Source organism: Myxocyprinus asiaticus, chromosome 18 (assembly GCF_019703515.2).
Source record: "Myxocyprinus asiaticus isolate MX2 ecotype Aquarium Trade chromosome 18, UBuf_Myxa_2, whole genome shotgun sequence".
NCBI lineage: Eukaryota > Metazoa > Chordata > Actinopteri > Cypriniformes > Catostomidae > Myxocyprinus > Myxocyprinus asiaticus.
The window spans coordinates 33,124,542-33,147,729 of NC_059361.1; the positions used below are offsets into that span (position 1 = coordinate 33,124,542).

Here is a 23,188-nt window from a genome sequence, read left to right on the forward strand (position 1 = left end):
CTGGCTCGTTAGGATGATCTGACTCGGCTATGCGATTCAGTTCGCCAGGCGCCTGCCCAGGTTCAATGGCATCAGTTTTACCTCAGTAGCAGGCAAGGACACCACTGTTCTGCATGCGGAAATCGCAGTCCTTCTAGAGAAGGACACGATAGAGCCTGTCCCTCCAGTCGAGATGAAGAAGGGGTTTTACAGCCCCTACTTCATCGTACCAAAAAAAGGCGGTGGGTTGCAGCCAATCTTAGACCTGCGAGCTTTGAATTGGGCCCTGCACAAGCTCCCATTCAAAATGCTGACGCAGAAGCGCATTATGTCATGCGTCTGGCATCAAGATTAGTTCGCAGCAGTAGACCTGAAGAACGCATACTTTCATGTCTCGATTTTTCCTCGACACAGACCGTTCCTTCGGTTTGCCTTCGAGGGTCAGATATACCAGTACAAGGTCATCCCTTTCGGTCTGTCCCTGTCACCTCGAGTCTTTATGAAAGTCGCAGAGGCAGCCCTTGCCCCGCTAAGGGAAGTGGGCATCCGCATCCTCAATTATCTCGACGACTGGCTGATTCTAGCTCACTCTCGAGATTTATTGTGTGCGCACAGGGACCTGGTGCTCAGACACCTCAGCCGATTGGGGCTTCAGGTCAACTTGGAAAAGAGCAAGCTCTCCCCGGTGCAGAGCATCTCTTTTCTTGGGATGGAGTTGGACTCAGTCACCATGATGGCGTGCCTGACGAGCGAGCGTGCTCAGTCGGTGCTGAATTGCCTGAAGTCATTCAGGGGAAGAAAAGCAGTCCCACTGAAACAATTTCAGAGGCTCCTGGGGTATATGGCATCCTCAGCAGCGGTTACACCACTCGGGTTGATGCATATGAGACCGGTTCAGCACTGGTTGCAGACTCATGTCCCGAGATGGGCATGGTGCCACGGTACACATCACGTAGCTATCACACCGATCTGTCGCCGCACGTTCAGCCCTTGGATGGACCTTGCATTTCTATGGGCAGGAGTTCCCCTAGAACAAGTGTCCAGTCATGTCATCACAACAGACGCATCCAAGTCAGGCTGGGGCGCCGTTTGCAATGGGCAAGCAGCCTCGGGCTCATGGACAGGATCTCGACTGCATTGGCATATCAACTGCCTCGAGTTGCTGGCGGTATTGGTGGCTCTGAGGAGGTTTCGGCCGTTGATCCAGGGCAAGCACGTGTTAGTCCGCATGGACAACATGGCAACGGTAGCATATATAAATCACCAAGGCAGTTTATGCTCACGTCGCATGTCGCAACTCGCCCGCCATCTCCTCCTTTGGAGTCAGCAGCGACTGAAATTATTGCGGGCCACTCACATCCCAGGTGAACTCAATCGCTTGGCGGATGTGCTGTCACGACAGGTGACGCTCAGAGGAGAGTGGAGACTCCACCCCCAGGCCCAGGGCGCGCTGTGCCCCCTGGGAGTATGAGCACACTCCACTAGGAGTGTGGCATCCTCCTGGGCTCTGAAAAATGACGCCTCTCTAACAGACATCTGTAGAGCAGCGGGCTGGGTGACACCCAATACCTTTGCGAGATTTTACAATCTCCGGGTTGAGCCAGTTTCATCCAATGTGTTAGCAGGTACGAAAAGGTAAATATGTGGGCAGCTGGCTGGGTGTACCGCTTGCACACAGCGCTTTTCCCCTCCCTGAGGGGATAACGTGCACTTTTTTGTCCACGTGAGTTCCCGTGACTGGCGAACCCTGGATGTCTTTCCTCCCCCAGTACCCTGCGGCAGGCGAATTCGGTGGAGGAATTCGATGCCAGGCCCAATAATCGTGAAGTATGCCCTGTCAGGTCAGCCCCTGTACTTGGGATAAGTGCTCTATATGTAGTGGTTCCCTGTCGGTAATCCCATATGAGGTGTTTTCCATGGTACGGTTTCCCTGACGGTAAACCCATGTCTTCCCCTGGGCAGAGCTCTGCTCTGCCACCAGTTGCTTTGCATGTAGAGCTCCTCCCTTCCAGGAAGGACCTACCGCAGGGACTCCTTTCCATGTGTGGTACTTCCTGGTTGGTAAGTCCATGTGATGTGCTCTCCACATGTTAACCTCCTTTCGGGCAGGATGTGGTCTCTGCGGTGTCCTTTCTCCATGGGGGAAAAGAACACCTTCCCCGGTGAGAATATATCTATGGTCCCAGCTAAGTGACTTTTCATTTTCAAAGAGGAAAAAAGAGAAAAGGTCAAAACAGCTGATGCGACCTATTCCCATTGTAAGTATGCCCCTTGGGGGTACGAGGGACTATGCGACTTATGTGGGGCGTTGGGAAGGTTACGATGGGGCTGTGTGTACTTGTTACTAGGCACGCGGTAGCCTGCCTGCATCTGCACCGCCGATCCAAGTAACACAGTTCAGCTGGTTGTGGCATTTTGTATAGGGACCCCTAGTGTCACTACATCGACACAACGTCGAGTGAGTGACAGATAGGGAACGTCTTGGTTACTGTTGTAACCTCCGTTCTTTGATGGAGTGAACGAGACGTTGTGTCCCTCCTGCCACAACACTGAACTACCTGCTGAAATGGCCGGGACACTGTCTCAGCATCTCAGCACAAACCTGAATGAGTGAATGCAAGCGATCTCTTTTTATACCCGTATGTCTGGGGGAGTGGCATGCAAATTCCACTCACCAATTTTCATTGGCCTTTTCTCAAATATCAGAGGTGATTGGGGCTCCCAAGTTCGACCCCTAGTGTCACAACATCGACACAACGTCTCGTTCCCTCCATCAGGGAACAGAGGTTACAACAGTAACCAAGATGTTTTCTTGCTGCTAAAACTGAAGATTTTGGAGGGGAAAGTGCTTTATTTATAAACAGAATGCCAACAGTTTCTGACATGGTTTTCCATGCATACAGGTGCATCTCAATAAATTAGAATGTCGTGGAAAAGTTCATTTATTTCAGTAATTCAACTCAAATTGTGAAACTCATGTATTAAATAAATTCAATGCACACAGACTGAAGTAGTTTAAGTCTTTGGTTCTTTTAATTGTGATGATTTTGGCTCACATTTAACAAAAACCCACCAATTCACTATCTCAAAAAATTAGAATACATCATAAGACCAATAAAAAAAACATTTTTAGTGAATTGTTGGCCTTCTGGAAAGTATGTTCATTTACTGTATATGTACTCAATACTTGGTAGGGGCTCCTTTTGCTTTAATTACTGCCTCAATTTGGCATGGCATGGATGTGATCAGTTTGTGGCACTGCTGAGGTGGTATGGAAGCCCAGGTTTCTTTGACAGTGGCCTTCAGCTCATCTGCATTTTTTGGTCTCTTGTTTCTCATTTTCCTCTTGACAATACCCCATAGATTCTCTATGGGGTTCAGGTCTGGTGAGTTTGCTGGCCAGACAAGCACACCAACACCATGGTCATTTAACCAACTTTTGGTGCTTTTGGCAGTGTGGGCAGGTGCCAAATCCTGCTGGAAAATGAAATCAGCATCTTTCAGCAGAAGGAAGAATGAAGTGCTCCAAAATTTCTTGGTAAACGAGTGCAGTGACTTTGGTTTTCAAAAAACACAATGGACCAACACCAGCAGATGACATTGCACCCCAAATCGTCACAGACTGTGGAAACTTAACACTGGACTTCAAGCAACTTGGGCTATGAGCTTCTCCACCCTTCCTCCAGACTCTAGGACCTTGGTTTCCAAATGAAATACAAAACTTGCTCTCATCTGAAAAGAGGACTTTGGACCACTGGGCAACAGTCCAGTTCTTCTACTCCTTAGCCCAGGTAAGACGCCTCTGACGTTGTCTGTGGTTCAGGAGTGGCTTAACAAGAGGAATACGACAACTGTAGCCAAATTCCTTGACACGTCTGTGTGTGGTGGTTCTTGATGCCTTGACCCCAGCCTCAGTCCATTCCTTGTGAAGTTCACCCAAATTCTTGAATCGATTTTGCTTGACAATCCTCATAAGGCTGCAGTTCTCTCAGTTGGTTGTGCATCTTTTTCTTCCACACTTTTTCCTTCCACTCAACTTTCTGCTAACATGCTTGGATACAGCACTCTGTGAACAGCCAGCTTCTTTGGCAATGAATGTTTGTGGCTTACCCTCCTTGTGAAGGGTGTCAGTGATTGTCTTCTGGACAACTGTCAGAGCAACAGTCTTCCCCATGATTGTGTAGCCTAGTGAACCAAACTGAGAGACCATTTTGAAGGCTCAGGAAACCTTTGCAGGTGTTTTGAGCTGATTAGCTGATTGGCATGTCACCATATTCTAATTTTTTGAGATAGTGAATTGGTGGGTTTTTGTTAAATGTGAGCCAAAATCATCACAATTAAAAGAACCAAAGACTTAAACTACTTCAGTCTGTGTGCATTGAATTTATTTAATACACGAGTTTCACAATTTGAGTTGAATTACTGAAATCAATGAACTTTTCCACAACATTCTAATTTATTGAGATGCACCTGTATTCTTTTTTTAATTACACCAGCGGCCAAAAGTTTGGAATAATGTACAGATTTAGCTGGTTTGGAAGGAAATTGGTACTTTAATTCTCCAAAGTGGCATTCAACTGACCACAAAGTATAGTCAGGCCATTACTGATGTAAAAAACAGCACTATCACTATTTGAAAAAAGTCATTTTTGCTCAAATCTAGACAGGCTCCATTTCCTGCAGCCACCACTTCAACACCTTATCCTTGAGTAATCATGCTAAACTGCTTATTTGGTACCTGAAAATCACTTGCCATTATATCAAACACAGCTGAAAGCTATTTGGTTTGTTAAATGAAGCTTAACATTGTCTTTGTGTTTGTTTTTGAGTTGCCACAGTATGCAATAGACTGGCATGTCTTAAGGTCAATATTAGGTCAGAAATGGCAAAAAAGAAACAGCTTTCTCTAGAAACTCGTCAGTCAATCATTGTTTTGAGGAATGAAGGCTTTACAATGCTTGAAATTGCCAAAAAAAAAAAATGTCATACAAAAGTGTACACTATAGTCTTCAAAGACAAAGGACAACTGGCTCTAACAAGGACAGAAAGAGATGTGGAAGGCCAGATGTACAACTAAACAAGAGGATAAGTACATCAGAGTCTCTATTTTGAGAAATAGATGCCTCACATGTCCTCAGCTGACAGCTTTGAATTCTACCTGCTCAACACCAGTTTCATGTACAACAGTAAAGAGAAGACTCAGGGGTGCAGGACTTATGGGAAGAATTGCAAAGGAAAAGCCACTTTTGAAACAGAAAAACAAAAAGAAAAGGTTAGAATGGGCAAAGAAACAAAGACACTGAACAACAGATAATTGGAAAAGAGTGTTATGGATCTTAACCCAGTTGAGCTTTTGTGGGATCAGCTAGACTGTAAGGTGCGTGAGAAGTGCCTGACAAGACAGCCACATCTATGGCAAGTGCTACAGGAAGCGTGGGATGAAATTTCACCTGAGTATCTGGACAAAATGACAGCTAGAATGCCAAGGATCTGCAAAGCTGTCATTTCTGCACATGGTTGATTTTTTTGATGAGAACTCTTTGAAGAAGTTTAAATTGAGTTTTTTCAAATTGCAATAGTAATTTTTCATGTTATTAATGTCCTGACTATACAGTGTGATCACCACACTGAATGCCACTTTGGTGAATAAAAGTACCAATTTCTTTCCATAAGAGCAAAATCTGTACATTATTTCAAACTTTTGGCCACAAGTGCATGTGGTTACAGACAAATTATATAGAACAGTGAAATCCCTCACAACATTATTACTTCTCCTCCGTTTTACCTGCACTCGACACTAGTATCTCACATTCATTACTGAATATCACTTGTCATTTGCATCAAATTAAACTTCCAACTTTGTGGTGTCTAATACCACGGCAACATCTTGTCGTCACGCTGTCGCCGGAAATCACTCTGCTCTCATTAAAAATAAATTAATGAGATCATGGCTCTTTGTCACTGCATGTTGCTGCCGGTGTGAACAGGGATTAAGTGTGATTTATTTGAAACAAAGATAGCACAAACTTTAAACTTTTCAAGCAAAACATTTGCTAAAACTGTGTATATGTATGTTTGTCCATGTTCTCCAGCCGAATTTTCAGCTCTGTGCAGCCATGGCCTTGGAACTACAACCGATGGCAGAGGTACAGGCACACACACATCGCATCCACACATACACTAGGGCTGGGCGATAAGACGATGAAATCAGATATCAACGATGTTACTGATACTGTTTGCGACAGATGATGATTGACAAAGTCGGGAAATAACAAACATGAAGCCGGAAGTTACGAAATATATTAAATAGAAGCCCAATATCATATTTAGGTTTTGTTGCAACATTTTACATACTTCGTCATAAAATTGTTGTCATAGTTTTACTCTTTTGAAGAAAATATCCTTTAAATTTAATCAATATTTCATCATGTGATATTAATTTGAGTCCTTTTTACTTTGAATAAAATGGAATATAATTTTAGTCAGCCCAAAAAAAATTTTGTTGACAAAATGCAAAATTAAAAAAACTGTCAAACCAAACCTTAACCAAATATTCTAACATTTTGAAAAATGTATAAACCTTTTTATATTAATATCAATTATTATATTGTATGTAATTGTACATGATAAAAAATCTATAATAAAATGTACAGTATATAATTAAGAAAGATAAATATAAACATTTATATAAAAATATATATATTTTCCCTAAAGAAAATGAAATGTATTTTTTGTACCATAACATTTTTTTGCATTGTCACAATTTGCATTTTTCATTTGTTATAATTTTGAGGTTAAATGTGAAATGGACATTCAGACAGGTATTGTACATATATTTGTGTTATATCTGTTTGTGGCTCAGTGCTGAACTGTCCCTCTCTCTGTCTCTCTCTCTCTCTCTCTCTCTCTCTGTGTCAGATATAAACGAGTGTGCGCTGGATCCTGACATCTGTCAGAACGGTGTTTGTGAGAACATGTTGAGAACATACAAATGTAACTGTAATCTTGGCTTTGAGGTGGACATCACTGGCAAAACCTGCATCGGTCAGTGAATTATATATGTAGATATTATTATCTCAGACAAAAAGAGATGTTTCCCCTGATGAGTGTGTATGTGTGTGTTTCAGATGTGGATGAGTGTATGATGAACAGACATCTGTGTGAAAATGGTTTGTGTAGAAACACGCCAGGCAGTTTCACATGTCACTGTCCCAAGGGCTACACCTTTCAGCCCGAAACAGAGGTGTGTGAAGGTGGGTCACATCACAAGTGCACATTTCACTACAGTGAACTTTACATGATGTAAGTAAGGGATGATATACAGTCAGTCAGTCATTATCAGGAAATGAACCCTAACTGAACATGACCCAGCTACTTACCAAAAAAAAAAAAAATGGACATGAAAACTTTATTTGAGTGTAAATTTCTTTAATATGTGAGGAGAAAGAGGGTGTGGAGTGATATGAGAGACATGAAGCCAGCACAGCTGTGCAGGAAATCACTTGCATGGGACAACAGATGATTATACAGTTTAGCATTATTATACGTAAATACTTAACTACAGACATCTGCCATTGACCAATCATAATCAAGTATTCCAGAGAGACATGTAATAATCACAGATGTCAGACTGGGATAATTGAGTCTTTCTGTCACTCCTGATGTTCTTGTGTGTGTTTGTTTAGATATTGATGAGTGTTTGACCAATCCTTGTGTTAACGGCGAGTGTAAGAACAGTCCAGGGTCGTTTGTATGTTTGTGTTCTACTGGAAGCTCATTGGACAGCTCAGGAACTCTGTGTGTAGGTGAGTAATGCTCAACTGCTCTCTCTCTCTCTCTCTCTCTCTCTCTGTTTCTGTCACACAGCATTTTACAGATTCATCTTTTTGTATGATAACGTGTCATAATGATAAAGTTTAGTTTTGATTCCTAGTGTATGTAGATCTGTGTGTTATAAGGGTCTTACATGTGTTTGTGTTTGTATGTGCTGTGTTTTTGTGTGTGTTTCAGAGACCACTAAGGGTACGTGTTGGTTGAAGGTGGTAAATGGACAGTGTGAAATCAATATCAATGGAGCAACACTGAAGTCTCACTGTTGTGCATCAATGGGGGCAGCGTGGGGATCTCCATGTGCCAAGTGTGAACCAGGTAAGATGAACAAATGGAAATCTCTCTGCACATTAGGGTTGTTAATGATTAATCAGTCATCGATTATTTGCCATTAATTCAGTTGATATATATGAAAAAGAATGTAAATAAAAATCTATACATCACATCACATTATATTTGGTTTCTTTTTAATCTGGAGCATCTGCTCTATGTAACCACCAGATTTCACGAAGCGTCAGAATTCTCGTGAATGAGCTTGACAAGCGGTGTTGCTCTCAGTGCCGCCTCCATTCTGCTGCATCTCTACTTTTGAAAATTAATTGACAACTTGCAGTTACTTGCAGACCATGTAAAACACCCTTAACCCCTAACCAGTGATGTGGATTATATAGCTTTGATGCTGAGAATGTGTTTGTGATCTGAAAAAAGACTGCACTCAGCATTTTTGATCTAAAGTGTAAATGTGTGATTTCAGATGCATTCTGTTCTAAAGGATATGCACGGACCAAGGGAACAATCTGTGAGGGTGAGAGCTCATGCTAAACTACATTAAGTATTCACTGAGTTTTCATGAATTAACTCTCAAATTGAGCTTTCAGTAAAACTCAGAATCAAAAGTCTTATTTTCACATGCTTTATATGTGTATGTTTGCTTCTGTCCAGATGTGAATGAGTGTGAGGTGTTTGCTGGTGTGTGTATTAATGGAAAGTGTGTGAACACGGACGGCTCGTTTGTGTGTCAGTGTCCCAGCGGCATGACTTTAGACGCCTCTGGAAGAACTTGTGTCGGTACGTAGACCAGGGAGTACATCAAACCAGCTGCTTCTGTTTGAAGAAGCATGCTGCATGCTTTTTGATTGTGTTTTATTTCTATGGAAGTATTAGTGTATTGCGTATTTGATGTGTGTGTTTGTTTGTGTTGCAGACCTGCGCACTGAGCTGTGTTACCTCACACACTTCGACGAGCGCTGTGGTGCTCCGATTCCTGGAAGGCATCGCGTGGATGCGTGCTGCTGTTCGGTAGGCTTAGCTTGGGGCCCGGAATGTGACGAGTGTCCAGGGAAAGGATCACCAGAATACACTCAGCTCTGCCCACGGGGTCCAGGATTTGCCCACCGTGGAGACTTTATCAACGGAAAACCGTTCCTTAAAGGTACGAGAGACAGAGAGACTGCGTAACCACTGCAAAGTTTTGGGAGTGACAAGCTCAATTGAATGCAGTTAATCCTTTAAATGTTTGTTCCATGTGTGTATGTAAACCAAGGGCTGGATTAACAAAAATCTTAAGAAAAACATTTAGAAAGTTCTTAGTAGGGGAGGGCGATATGACCAAAATCTTAAATCATGATATGAGTAATTTAATATAATGATAACAATGTACAGTATGTCACGATATAGTAATTGTTTTGGGGGGAAATCAATAAAAATTGGTTATATATTAAAAAAAACATATAGTACTGCCTTAAATGAATTAAATACTTCCATATACTTCCTCTCATATAAATGTTTATATGAGTCAAAGTAAAAAAAAACAGCTAAAAAAACAATCAATGTGGTTTTAAATCATTCTTACCATAATGATAAATTTCACATTATGCCACATTTCTGATTATGTTCACAGTCTGATATGTTGTTGACCAATATTGTTATTATTATAAACTTTCCTCAAGAAACTCAAGATCTTTCCAAAGCAATGCAACAAAGAAAATAAAACATAAAAAAATCCAGCGAAAATAAACACTTCTTGCAAAATAAACATACAGTATATGACCAAATTAATGCTTTCATTCTTTTGCGTGCTTCATTTTGAGGAGGTAAAACACGTTGCTTGTATTACAAGTGATTATTGCCGTGCGACACCATTTGCAGATTAAATTTTTCTGCTCTATGTCAGCTTTTGTGAACGGGAAGCCTGCTGGACTCGCACACACTTCTGTGCTCAAGAGAGAAAGGGCAGACATGAAACACAAGTGAACGTGTCAGATGAGAAGAATATTAAGCGCTTGTGATTTGCCGAACACAAGATGGATGTCATTGAATTTGCTTGGGTGGAAAAATTTTAATGCCATAAAAACCCTGTCCATGTTTCTTAATTTCTCTACGTGAAGCCCTGCCCACGCTGCACACACATGGATATTTACATACCGCAATATACACGATATAGCAAATTCTCTGTTGACTGACACTTTATATCATTGCCACGATATATATCTTTATATCAACCAGCCCTAGTTCTTAGGATATATTATAAGAAGTGCAATTAATAAAGAGCATTCATAAGAACATTCTTAAGAAGTCTTGTCGGGAATACAAGATATTAATTACTTTTTCTTTAAGTTAGAAATTAAGAACAAAGTAGTAGATAAGAAGGATTTTATTCCTAACTTTTACCTTTGCCTTGTGAAATTCCGCAGGCGAAGAAAGTGTGGGCGAAAATTGAGCGTGTGAAACAAGCAAAAACTAATTGCCAAGCAGTCTTTTTAATGCTGCGCTTTAAACTTTAGGAGAGTGAAGTTTGTGGCAGATTCACTGCCTTCCCTATTGAAGAAGGAAGCGGGAACCGGGTGAACACTTCACATAGGACTTTAATGATCAACTTAAACACAACATAAGAATGCTTTTCAATAAACACCGGCACACACACACAGCTCCATGTGATGCTCACACTGTTGGCTGTCCTGGCCCAACATAGAATGCACACGTTTGTGAGCTGTGTACAACTCTCTCTCTCTCTCACTGGTGTCTCCGGCTCCTCTTTATCCCCCTCCTGGCTGATTGGGGTAACTCAGCACCAGTCGTCCATCCTCACGGCCCGGCCACGCCTTCCTCCTTGTCACAAAGTTATAAAGAAACTCACTGCTAAAATGTTATCCGTGTCCATTGTGAATATTCAGTGTAGCTGTGCATGAAGCACCACCCACACAAAAGTCACTGTCAAACCAAGCAACTTCCTATTAGTCAACACGGCAAATTCACCTGTTAAAGTTCACTAAATTTGAACTCCACGTGAAATCCGTGAGGGAAAATCTTCGCCACCAGAAGTCCATCATGCGAAATACTTGATCGCACGGATTCCCATTGATATGACTGTATTTCGCCCACAGAATTTCACCATGCAAAGATAAATGTGGCTGCGCCTTAAAATTTTTTTGTGTATCTGGCCCCAGTACTTAACATAGTGATAATAACCATAGCAATATTTTTGTGTCTCGCAACTGTAAACAAGAAATATGGATGCCGACTCTTTTACTGTTCGCTATTTTCGACCAAACTAACCTTTGTGACCGGAGATGTATTAACATTCAGCCGTTTTAGGTAAAGAGCAGTTGACAGTAGGGATGTTATAAAATATCGATATATTGATTATTGATCAGCATGTTATTTTATTTATATATTTTGAGGCATCGATATATTAAAATTAGCTGACATTTAAATTAGAAGCCCAATTTGCGTGCTTTCCAATTCACTCAGTTGGGCTTCTGTTTAACAGTCTGGCATAATACATTGGAGGCCACAAGAGAGCAATATACCATTTACTGAAGCCGGTCACGATATCTCACACACACACGAACACAGGACAAGACCTACTGACCGTATCAAAATTTGTGAACTAGTCCAATGTATTAATACCAGTGCTGTCAGTCGATAAAAGTTTTTTTTATCACAGTTAATCGCAGGATTTTTTAGTTAATCACAATTAATTGCAGATTTTGATAATACTTAAATTATCACCAATTCAAGTAATATTAAACATTTCCCAAAGTCTAAGTTGACTTTTTGAAAGAACTAATTTCCCCATAGGTTGCATATTCATGAGCATGAAATCTCTTAAACTCTCATATCCACAATATTAATCTGCCGGTAGACTGTGGCTATCTGGTTTGTTACAGCAATCATGAAGTCGTTCATGATTTGCGTCAGAGCGTCAACGCAAGCATCAAACGCCACTTTGAACGCCACTCTGCGCCTTACATAGGTCCCATCTGGGCTTGTTTTGTACATCAAATAGCATTAAGAGGTTCTTTCTCCATCATTTTATCACTGACAGGGAAGCGCTGCTGTGTGTATGTGTTGTGAAGTGTGCATCAGTGTAATGACTCCAGGCGGACACATTACAAAGGTTCCGACCTTCCAACCAGTGTTTATGCTGGTTTATGTTGTATTAACGGTAATTAATGTATAAATGCGTTAATTGCTTTTAAGAAAAATTTAAACATGAATCTTTTCAAATGAATCACGCGTTAACACGTTAATTCTGCCAGGTCTAATAAACACCTACATTTTTGGTTCTGTACAGACTAGGCAGATTTTATGTAAATTCAGTTGTCATTACCAGACTTTCTCATCAGCAAATTGGGTTGTAGAATGTGGTTGTCACTCCAGTAAAGAACTGAATGAATGAATAAACAAGAGTATACACTGCTCATGCAGTGTGGATGTGGCCTGAGTGACATAACACTCGCTTACTCTCTCACTCACTCATTCAATCATGTTGACTCATCAATAATCTTGTTTCTCTGCAGATATAAATGAGTGTAAAATGATTCACAGTTTGTGCACCAACGGTCGGTGCAGGAACACCATCGGAAGCTTTCGCTGCAGGTGTGACGGTGGCTTCGCTCTGGATTTTGATGAGAGAAACTGCACAGGTTAGTTTACACTCAGTCGAGATCTCTTTACCATGACTAAATTAGATCAGATTTATTCCAGGGTTACAGACTATTCTATGTTCACTTATTCTGAGACCTTGTCTCAATAATAGAGACAAGCAATACCTCAAAAGAGCCTTATTCTCATTTGCGAATGAGACATCACTTGTCTAAATTATAGACACAATGACTTCATTTTTTTCAGTCACAGCGAAGAGTGCGTTTTGTTTTTTACGTGTGTGTGCAGATATCGATGAGTGTCGCATCTCTCCTGACCTGTGTGGTCACGGCACGTGTGTGAATACAGCAGGTGATTTTCAGTGTGAGTGTTACCCTGGATACGAGAGCGGTGTCATGATGATGAAGAACTGCATGGGTGAGACTCACACACTCTACACAAGCATCTACAGTAAAACCTGTATTGTAAAGAAATTATTTTAGTGTTGGTGTCTTTGTGTTTCAGACATTGATGAATGTGAACGCAACCCTCTGTTGTGTAGAGGTGGTGAATGCATTAACACAGAGGGCAGCTTCCGGTGTGAGTGTCCAGTCGGCCATGATATTGCTCCAGATGGATCCGCGTGTTTAGGTCAGTGTGTGAGTGTCTGTATGTGGTTAGTGTTAATGGTTTCTGTTATGATGTCTTACATTCTAGCTCTTTTCCAAACTGGAGGCAGGTGTCTCAAGTCAGGTTTTAAAAAATAGATCTGTTTTTAAATTTGCTGATGGCCTGAGTCACAGAAAAAGCAGCGAGACATGTCACTAAGGTCACAGACATGCCTCTTACATCATGTTAATTGTGCTAGTAAAGGATAATGGTGTTTTTATGTTTCTTCTGCAGATATTAATGAGTGTGAACTGAGTGACAAACTATGTAAGAATGGTCAGTGTGTGAACATGATCGGACGCTATCAGTGCTCCTGTAATACCGGATACAAATCCACTGAAGACAGACTCTCTTGTGTGGGTAAGACACACACACACACACACACACACGCACGCAAAGATCTCCAGAGATCTCTTTAATATTTCAGTTGTTTCTCCTACATAGCAATGAGATTAAATTGAGAGCACATAGAGATTTCACAAGAGACCAAAGTCTGCAATCAGAAGTATAAGATCTCAATATGAAATCAAACATTTTTCATCAAATTCTTACAAGACAAAAAATGATCTGAGCTATGCTATCCACATACATTTTATAGCTCTATACTCTTACTATAAATCAACAAATTACTCATTTGTGTCTATTTTTATTTCTCCTAAAAGGAAATTTAGGAGAAACATATGAGACAAAGTTGATACTTAAATGAAACATAACTCCATTCAAAAATCCATTAATTGTCCTGAACTATGAAAGAGCAACCTCTGAACAATAACATTTTCCTGTGTATTATGATGTGTTATGTAGTATTTCAGCAGCTTTGAGTGAATATAGTGACATGAGTGTGTGTTTCAGATATTGATGAGTGCACTATCGAGAATGGTGGCTGTGAGACTTTCTGCACAAACTCAGAGGGAAGTTACGAGTGCAGCTGTCGTCGTGGTTATGCCCTTATGCCTGACCTCAGGAGCTGTACTGGTGAGAAGCACACACAGGCACAGACCCAATAATATACAAAACTACGCACAACACTTATACACACACTACCAGTGTTGGGAAATCTACTCAAAAAATATAGCAAGTTAAACTACCAAATACTCTCAAGCAAAATGAGCTAATCTGTAGTACTTTGCTACTATTATCATTTAGAGCAGGAATTCTCAATCTTTTTGGTTTGTAACCCATTTTTTAGGTTCCAAAATCTTGAATCTGTATTGGGTCTTAATGTAAACAAGAGCGCTGAATCCTGCTTCACACAAATAAGTGCTGGCAGATGGCAGCAGAACTTTTAGGACATTCAGTCAGTGACACTTCTGCATATTCAGCTTCTGCAGCATGTTACACTGAGTTGACCTTTGTGTCCAGGTCACCTTTATGTCTGTTGGAGTCTACAATTTACATATAAAAAAAAAAAAAAAAAAAAAAAAGAGAGGGTACATATTCAATATATAGGTATAGCATATTGCTATAAAAAATAATAGGAATCGCTAATTAAGAAAAAACCTATCATGCTGTGATATGTGTTAAATATTACAAAAATGCATGTTTATTTGAAATCAAAGAACCTTAATGATTCACTTTTAAGACTGTTTCACCCATTGATAAGCAACGTCTCAAAAGAGCATTGTCGCTAGTCCAAATTATCCTCCTGAGACCTGAGCAGGACTGCTGTGTGCATTTTCCATTTACTTTTTTGATTTGCAACTAGCACCTTATAAACATGCAACAAACATAAAAAATCCTCAAAAATGTATGTCCACATATATGGACAGTGGGACTAAGATGTTACCAAGCTATAGGATTTTTTTTTGTTTTTTATCAAATTGTTTATTATGTTTCCAGGAGTGTTGATTATTTATGTTTTTGAGATGTTACAGACATTACAGCTGATTTTGTGTAAAGCTGCTTTGGAACAATCTGTACTGGGAAAAGCACAAATAAAACTATACAAATAAAAATTATTTGACATGATTTGACTTTTATGTTACAATGTTTTTTCTACTTTGGCAACATAATCTCAATGTTCTCTCTTTGCATTATCAAACAAGCAAGTGATAACAAGTGCTGAAGCATGTTACCAATCAGAAATTAGCATAAGTAATTCTGATATAAGTAATGGCCAACATCATCCAATCACAATTTAAACATTATAAATTCTGAATCTGTGTATTGATTATCATTGTCCCATGTCTGCCAACCATGCCTGAAACTGAACTTTTGATCGGAAGTTTGGATTGAATGCACTTGGTTTCATAGGTAAGTTAAAGGATGCTCCCTTTCTCCCTGTTTAGTGAATGATTTAACCTCCAGTGTGCTATCTGTCTTCACTGGTCACAGAACAGTTCGAAATGCACCGTATTTTCATCCTAACTCCATATAAAGCCTCTGAAAGAAAATTTTTTTTCTCAGTGTGAAAATGCACAGTAAATACAGGATTTCTAATGAAAACTTGTCCTGTTGTAAATATTAGTGTACATTGTGTTTACCAGTGTGGCGTTTCATGATAAGTTGCTCAAACTTTAAAAATGGCATATCGGATGAATCTAGAGACTCTAATCTTTTGACTCAAACAGGCTTCAATGTAAAAGCTGAATAAGGTTTCTTAACAGATGTAGTTTTGTTGGCATTTCTCCCAAAGACACACTCCCCTGTGATCGGTGCCATGTTGTTTGGTCACATGACTCCATACATTGAAAGTTTAGTCCTTTACTGACAGCCCAGGTTCTTCTGAACTGAGATCAGTCAGTTTAAATGAAATGAAATTATGCCTTGCGAATAGCAAAGCCAAAATGCAATGTCCATGCATGTGTACACAGGGTCGCACGAGGTGACACAATAGACAAAATTACTTTTAGTATTGTTGAGGAAAATTAAACATTGTAGAATTTGACAACACGCCTCCACTACTTAATCCACGAAATAGCTTCACTTTTTATATTAAAAACAGCAATGCTGCCATCTCCCTACTAAGAAATGGAATTAAACTAATAGATTTGCGATTTGTAGCGACACTAGTGCCCAACACCGACTAATACACAGACACACAACTAAACTCATATATGCTGTGTGTGTTTTTGTGCAGATATCGATGAGTGTGAAGACGGTCCTGATATTTGTGATGGTGGCCAGTGTACAAACATCCCGGGAGAATTTCAGTGTCTGTGTTTTGACGGCTTCATGTCATCTGAGGATATGAAATCATGTCTGGGTAAATATGAACACATTTATTTGTTTACACTCTCGTTTTGTAAAGCTGTTAATGAGACATAGATACAGAAAGATGAGAAATGCCAATCATGCTGTATGTAACAAAAACAACATTTAGTCACCCAGAGTACCATGGTAGTAGTGCCATGTAAATATCATGGTACATGAATATGGTAATCCTTCAGTAACATGGTATTTGTCAAAGTAGCATGGTGTTACCTTTTTATACATTCAGTGGATCATGGTACCACTGCAGTACTTTTCAGTAAGTAAACATCCAGAAGGAAAGAATTCTGTCTTGAAAATGCTGCTGAAGTCTTTAATCTCTCTGTCTCTCTCTCTCTGCGTTAGATGTCAATGAGTGTGAGTTGAATCCAAACATATGTCTGAGTGGGAAGTGTGAGAACACGAAGGGTTCCTTCATCTGTCACTGTGACCTGGGATTCTCTGTTAGGAAGGGGACCACCGGCTGTACAGGTGAGACACAGACACACACACACACACACACACTCATGTTTCACAGCTGTGTGCTGTCAGGCTGTGTTTGTAATATAGAGCTCAGCTCAAATACACTGAACCTTAGAGCTGAGACTGACTAAAGCATGTAAAAAGCAAGTTAGTATTTATATAGTACCTTTTAAAACAGTTTACAAAATGCTTTACATAAAATATATAAAAACAAATAAATGTCACATACATAGAATAAAATAAACAGTAAAAATTAAATAAGAGAATAAAATAGAACTAAAATAAATAGAAAATAAAATGCATAAAACACAAAGTATTAGAAATAAAAACAATTAGGGAGAAAAGAGAATTAATTGTTGGAGGGTGTGCCCTAGTGTACAAGTGTGCATTTGAGATACTAATCAAATGCTATTTGACTAATACTAGTCAAATCAGCACAAGCCAACCCATAAATAAACTCAAACACTCTTGTCGAGAGTTTACAATGCGCTGTCAGACACTGCTTGCTAGTTGATCACATTATAACATTACATCACTGAAGAGAGTCAAGAAACACATACACATACCCTCTGCCAGATGGTACTGTATGGAAGTGTGTATGTATACATGTCCAGCGTCAGTTTATTCTAACTGTTAGTGTTAGACTGTTTTTCCTGAATAAAATGTGAGTGGTGTTTGCCCATGCAAAACTCACTGCCACAATGCATAAGTGTTTGGAGTGTGTTTTTTCGCGTTGCTAGGTGGTTGCTTACTTGACCAAGTCCATCCCTAAGTTTCTATGATATTCTGGTCTCTATACACCATTGAGCCAAAACATTATGACCACTCACAGGTGAAGCTTGATAATCTCTTAACAAGGCCACATGTCAAGGTCTGGGTAGATTAGATGGTAAGCGAACAGTCAGTTCTCGTAGTCAGTGTGTTGAATGCAGGAGAAATGGGCAGGAGTAAAGACCTGAGCAACTTTGACAAGGGTCAAATTGTTATGGCCAGATGACTGGGTCAGAGCATCTCTGTAACAGCAAGGCTTGTGGGGTGCTCCTGGTCAGCAGTGGTGAGTACCTACCGACAGTGGTCTGAGGAGGGACAAACCACAAACCGGCAACAGGGTGTTGGATGCCCAAGGTTCATCGATGCACAAGGGCAACAAAGGCTATCCCATCTGGTCAGAACTGACAGAAGGTCTACTGTGGCACAAGTCACAGAAAGTTTTAATAATGGTTACGGGAGGAACGTGTCACAACACACAGTGCATAGCACCCTGCTGCATATGGGGCTGCATATGGCTAACGCGAGTGTCCATGATGACCCCGTCCACTGCCGAAAATGCCCACAATGGGCACACAAGCGTTAGAACTGGACCTTGGAGCAGTGGAAGAAGGTTGCCTGTTCCGACGAGTCCCATTTTCTTTTACATCCCGTGGACGGCTGTGTACGTGTGCACCATTTACCTGGGGAAGTAATGGCACCAGGATACACTGTGCAAAGACATCAAGCCGGTGGAGGGAGTGTGGTGCTCTGGGCAATGTTCTGCTGGGAAACCCTGGGACCAGACATTCATGTGCACGTCAATTTGACACGTGCCACCTACCTAAACTTCATTGCAGACCAGGTACACCCCTTCATGGCAATGGTATTGCCTGATGGCAGTGGCCTCTTGCAGCAGGATAATGCGCCCTGCCACACTGCACACATAGTTCGGGAATGGTTTGAGGAACATGAGGAAGAGTTCAAGGTGTTGCCCTGCCCTCCAAATTTCCCAGATCTCAATCCGATTAAGCATCTGTGGGATGTGCTGGACCAAAAGTCTGATCCACGGTGGCTCCACCTCGCAATTACAGGACTTGAAGGATCTGCTGCTAATGTCTTGATGCCAGATACCACAGGACACCTTCACGTGTCTTGTAGAGTCCATGCCTCAGCGGTCCATGCTGTTTTGGGTGCAGGTGGAGGACCAACAGCACATTAGGCAGGTGGTCATAATATTTTGGCTCATCAGTGTATATGGCTCTGGTCCCTCCTTCAATGTAAATCTATAGGATTTTTTTCACCTGAAATCTTTTTCAAGAAACAGCACACCTCTCCTCAACAAGCATTGCATGATTTAAAGGGATAATTCACCCAAAAATGAAATTTCTCTCATCGTTTACTCACCCTCATGCCATCCCAGGTGTGTATGACTTTCTTTCTTCTGCTGCACACAAACAAAGATTTTTGAAGAATATCTCAGCTTTGTAGGTCCATACAATGCAAGTGAATGGTGACCAAAACTTTAAAGGTCCAGAAAGCACATAAAGGCAGCATAAAAGTAATCCATATGACTCCAGTGGTTAAATCTATATCTTCTGAAGTGATATGATAGGTGTGGGTGAGAAACAGATAAATATTTAAGTCCTTTTTTAACTATAAATCTCCACTTTCACATACTACTTTTTATTTTTTTTTATTTTTTTTGGCCGATTTGCATTCTTTGTGCATATTGCCACCTGCTGGGGAGGGAGGAGAATTTATAGTAAAAAAAGGACTTAAATGTTAATCTGGCCACTATTCACTTACATTGTATGGACTTAAAGAGCTAAGATATTCTTCTAAAAATCTTACATACACAATATCATACACATCTGGGATGGCATGAGGGTGAGTAAATGATGAGTGAATTTTCATTTTTGGGTGAACTACAGTGCAGGACGAGTTACATGCTGAAGTTTAATACTTAGTGTTGGGGGGGCCTGGGTAGCTCAGCGAGTAAAGACGCAGACTACCACCCCTGGAGTCACAAGTTTGAATCCAGGGCATGCTGAGTGACTCCAGCCAGGTCTCTTTAGCAAACAAATTGGCCCGGTTGCTAGGGAGGGTAGAGTCACATGGGGTAACCTCCTTGTGGTTGCCATAATGTGGTTCTCGCTCTCAGTGGGGCACGTGGTGAGTTGTGCGTGGATGCCACAGAGAATAGCGTGAAGCCTCCACATGCGCTATGTCTCCAGTAACACACTCAACAAGCCACATGATAAGATATGCGTATTGACGGTCTCGGACGCGGAGGCAACTGAGATTCGTTCTCTGCCACCCGGATTGAGGTGAGTCACCATGAGGACCTAGAGCGCATTGGGAATTGGGCATTCCAAATTGGGGAGAAAGAAAATACTTAGTACTCGAGATCGGTCTTGGTCTTGAGACCACTTTTTGAAGGTCTCGTCTCGGAATCGACTGCATTTTTACTCGGTCTTGTCTCGGTCTCAGACAAAGAGGATTCAAGATTTTATTTCAAGACTGGTCAAGACCACAACTGTGGGGATATCCCTAAATTGCCTATGCATTGTCTGATTTATTTGTTAACATCATTACTGTGATTGGATGTAATTTCTAATTTGAAATTTTTGTTACTGTTAACGGCTGTCACCCCTCCCCGCCCTACTTCACATGCACTACAAGAAAGTGAATGCGGAAGACAGGAGAAGAAACTGTGGCTGTCCGAGAGATGTCAGCCAAATCTTCTGTAATACTATTTGGCTACCTAAACCAGTGTTTCCCAACCACTATGCCCACTAGTGTGCCATGAAAGATTGTCAGGTGTGCAATGGAAAATTATAAAATTCCTCAAAATAAATAAATAAAATTTTTTCCCTGTATTTTAGTGAAGGCATAGAGACAGTAGAAGGGTTTTAAAGTTGCCAATTCAGTATATTAGTGGTAAACCATCAGCTTCGTGGAAGAAATGTGGTCAGAAGAAAATCGACAGTAGAACTCACGGCTATGTTTAATAGTGTAAGTAAGAGCATTTCCTCAGAACTTACAGGATTGGGACTAAACAGCTGTCTGGCCACAAGAAAGCCACTTGTTAGTGAGGCTAATCGGAAAAAACGACTTCAGTTTGCTAGGGATCATAAAGATTGGACTGTGGAGCAATGGAAAAAGGTCATGTGGTCTTATGAGTCCAGATTTATCTTATTCCAAAGCGATGGGCGTGTCAGGTTAAGAAGGGATGCTCATGAAGCGATGCACCCGTCATGCATAGTGCCCACTCTACAAGCCTCTAGAGGCAGTGTTATGATCTGGGGTTGCTTCAACTGGTCAGGTCTAGGCTCAGCAACATTATGGGGCAATAAAATTAAGTCAGCTGACTACCTGGATGTACTGAATGACCAGGTTATCCCATCAATGGATCTTTTTTTCCCTGATGGCACAGGCATATTCCAGGATGACCGTATCAATATTCATCGAGCTCAAATTGTGAAAGAGTGGTTCAGGGAGCATGAGCAATAATTTTTACACATATCTGACTTATGCTCACGCTGAAGGACGGACCAGCCCCTCACAGCACTCACTCACAGGAGGTCATATTTTCCATGTTTTTAGTGCATGTTTTCCTGAAGGAAAGAACAGCATCTGAGGTGAGTCACAGCTCTGGAATTCTGCTGCCAAGAAAAAGACGGCACATGTTCTCTGGACGCTTCCAGCTCGGGATATTTCCACGTGAGGGAGAGCTTTCCCGGCACAGTTTAACATTAAGAGATTTTCTCTCCAGATTCCTGAACGCTGATCAGTTGCTAATGAATCTCAGCCCCACAGTTATAGCACACAGGCAGCAGCAGGTCCTCAGTATCTATATTTCTGAAACTCATTTAGTTTTTTTTATACACATTTTTGCCTCATGAAGTCATGACTGAATGCTTTGGCTTGTTTCCGGCTCAGTCCGTTAAGCAGTATTCTGCAGAGTGCTGCAGTCTTGACGAGCGACGCATCATGTCTGCATCACTCATATCTGCGTGTCTTGCACATGTTCCCTTGACATGGATATCATCATCCATTTGAATTATCTGATTTAAAATTTGTCCATTTTATTTTTTCTTACATTTCCATCACAAACATTTCAATGAATTTTTAAGCACCACTAAAAAAAGTATTATAACCAGCAACTGAAAACAAACATTTTTCATTTCGGTTCATTCTGAGCAGAAATTGTATTTTTTCATCCTTGTTCCGGCATTCCGCTGCCTTCTTTTCTGATTGGTAAACAGTTAATACACACTGCACACACTGCGTGGGCACGTTTGGACTTAACTTAATCTTATGCGAATTACTGTATTTTATTTTAATTATTTAATAATTGTGTAATTATACTTATTCTTTTTTTATTTATTTTTTTATTACAGATCTGTTTCTGTGCTAACAGCATCAAATCTGTATTAATGCATCATATCTAACATTAATTAATTGAAGACTTGGAAACAACTGAGAAATTTACCTTAGTATTTTTCCTTGCCAAAAATGTCTTCAGCATGTCACAGAAGTCTACATCCACAATGTGCAATTAGGCAAAGAAATGTGTGGTGCAGCGGTTTCCTTCAGAATCAAAGCACATGCTTATCATATTCTACTAAAAAGAGTGAAGCCCATTTTTTTGGGCAACAGGAAATGGTGTAATTCCGAAAATTTACTGTGATTAGCCCTTTGCTCTTTGGTTTCATGAAAAAATTATGGGAATGAAATGAATCGTTTTTTTAAATAACGTTTTCACTAAGGAACAATTGAAAGGGACTTTGTTCCCATTTTGGGTTACGTTCTACCCAAAATTTTGTTCGTTTTTGTTCCTTGAACCGTTTTTAGTCTCTGATTATAACCTTAAGTATTAAACTCTTTTTTAAACATTTTTCACCTTTCAGACTCTTTAGACTTAAGCCAGTAAGCAATGCCCTAGAAACCACCAAAAATACCATAGCAATTTCATAGCAACACCCTGGCAACACCCTAACATTGTGGCGGTGAGTTATGTACATCTGCATCGGTTTCACAGCGTTTATTTCTGTGTAGTTTTATTAGTGACGTTTTTGAAAGTTTCTCATATGTAAATGTCCTTCTGTGAATTAGACTTGAATTTTAAGAGCCGATCGTCATTTATTATAATGTTTCAGTGATATGTAGATGATGTAGTTTTCTTATTAGGATTCAAGTTTCATCTTAATGAACTGAAGATTGTTTATTTTGAGTTCTATTCGTTTCACTGTTGGATTCTGGAATGATTAATCTGGCAGTAGTGCAGTCAGTGATTAATGACTGTAACAAAAACATAATCCCAAATTTGTGTGTTTCTAAAAGTCGTCCACGTTCAGTATCAATTGTGTTTTAATAGGCCCTTGCTAGCACATGTAAATAAGAGTGACATCACATCCAT

The 23,188-nt window shown here is 40.5% G+C and overlaps 1 protein-coding gene across 2 annotated transcripts in view; it reads left to right on the forward strand.

Annotated features, from left to right (window-relative positions):
• Window positions 1-23,188, forward strand: part of LOC127455817 (fibrillin-1-like) — a 135,344-nt gene that overhangs the window by 52,030 nt on the left and 60,126 nt on the right. The window contains exons 18-32 of one of the 2 annotated variants that reach the window (XM_051723968.1): window positions 6,072-6,125; window positions 6,898-7,023; window positions 7,107-7,232; window positions 7,665-7,784; window positions 7,990-8,127; window positions 8,564-8,614; window positions 8,752-8,877; window positions 9,014-9,241; window positions 12,612-12,737; window positions 12,985-13,113; window positions 13,201-13,326; window positions 13,579-13,704; window positions 14,197-14,319; window positions 16,424-16,549; window positions 16,900-17,025. In XM_051723968.1, the coding sequence (XP_051579928.1) occupies window positions 6,072-6,125; window positions 6,898-7,023; window positions 7,107-7,232; window positions 7,665-7,784; window positions 7,990-8,127; window positions 8,564-8,614; window positions 8,752-8,877; window positions 9,014-9,241; window positions 12,612-12,737; window positions 12,985-13,113; window positions 13,201-13,326; window positions 13,579-13,704; window positions 14,197-14,319; window positions 16,424-16,549; window positions 16,900-17,025 (1,851 nt within the window). Of the gene's footprint in view, window positions 1-6,071; window positions 6,126-6,897; window positions 7,024-7,106; window positions 7,233-7,664; window positions 7,785-7,989; window positions 8,128-8,563; window positions 8,615-8,751; window positions 8,878-9,013; window positions 9,242-12,611; window positions 12,738-12,984; window positions 13,114-13,200; window positions 13,327-13,578; window positions 13,705-14,196; window positions 14,320-14,533; window positions 15,285-16,423; window positions 16,550-16,899; window positions 17,026-23,188 lie in introns of those variants that run through there. The other variant, XM_051723969.1, reaches the window with a different exon arrangement.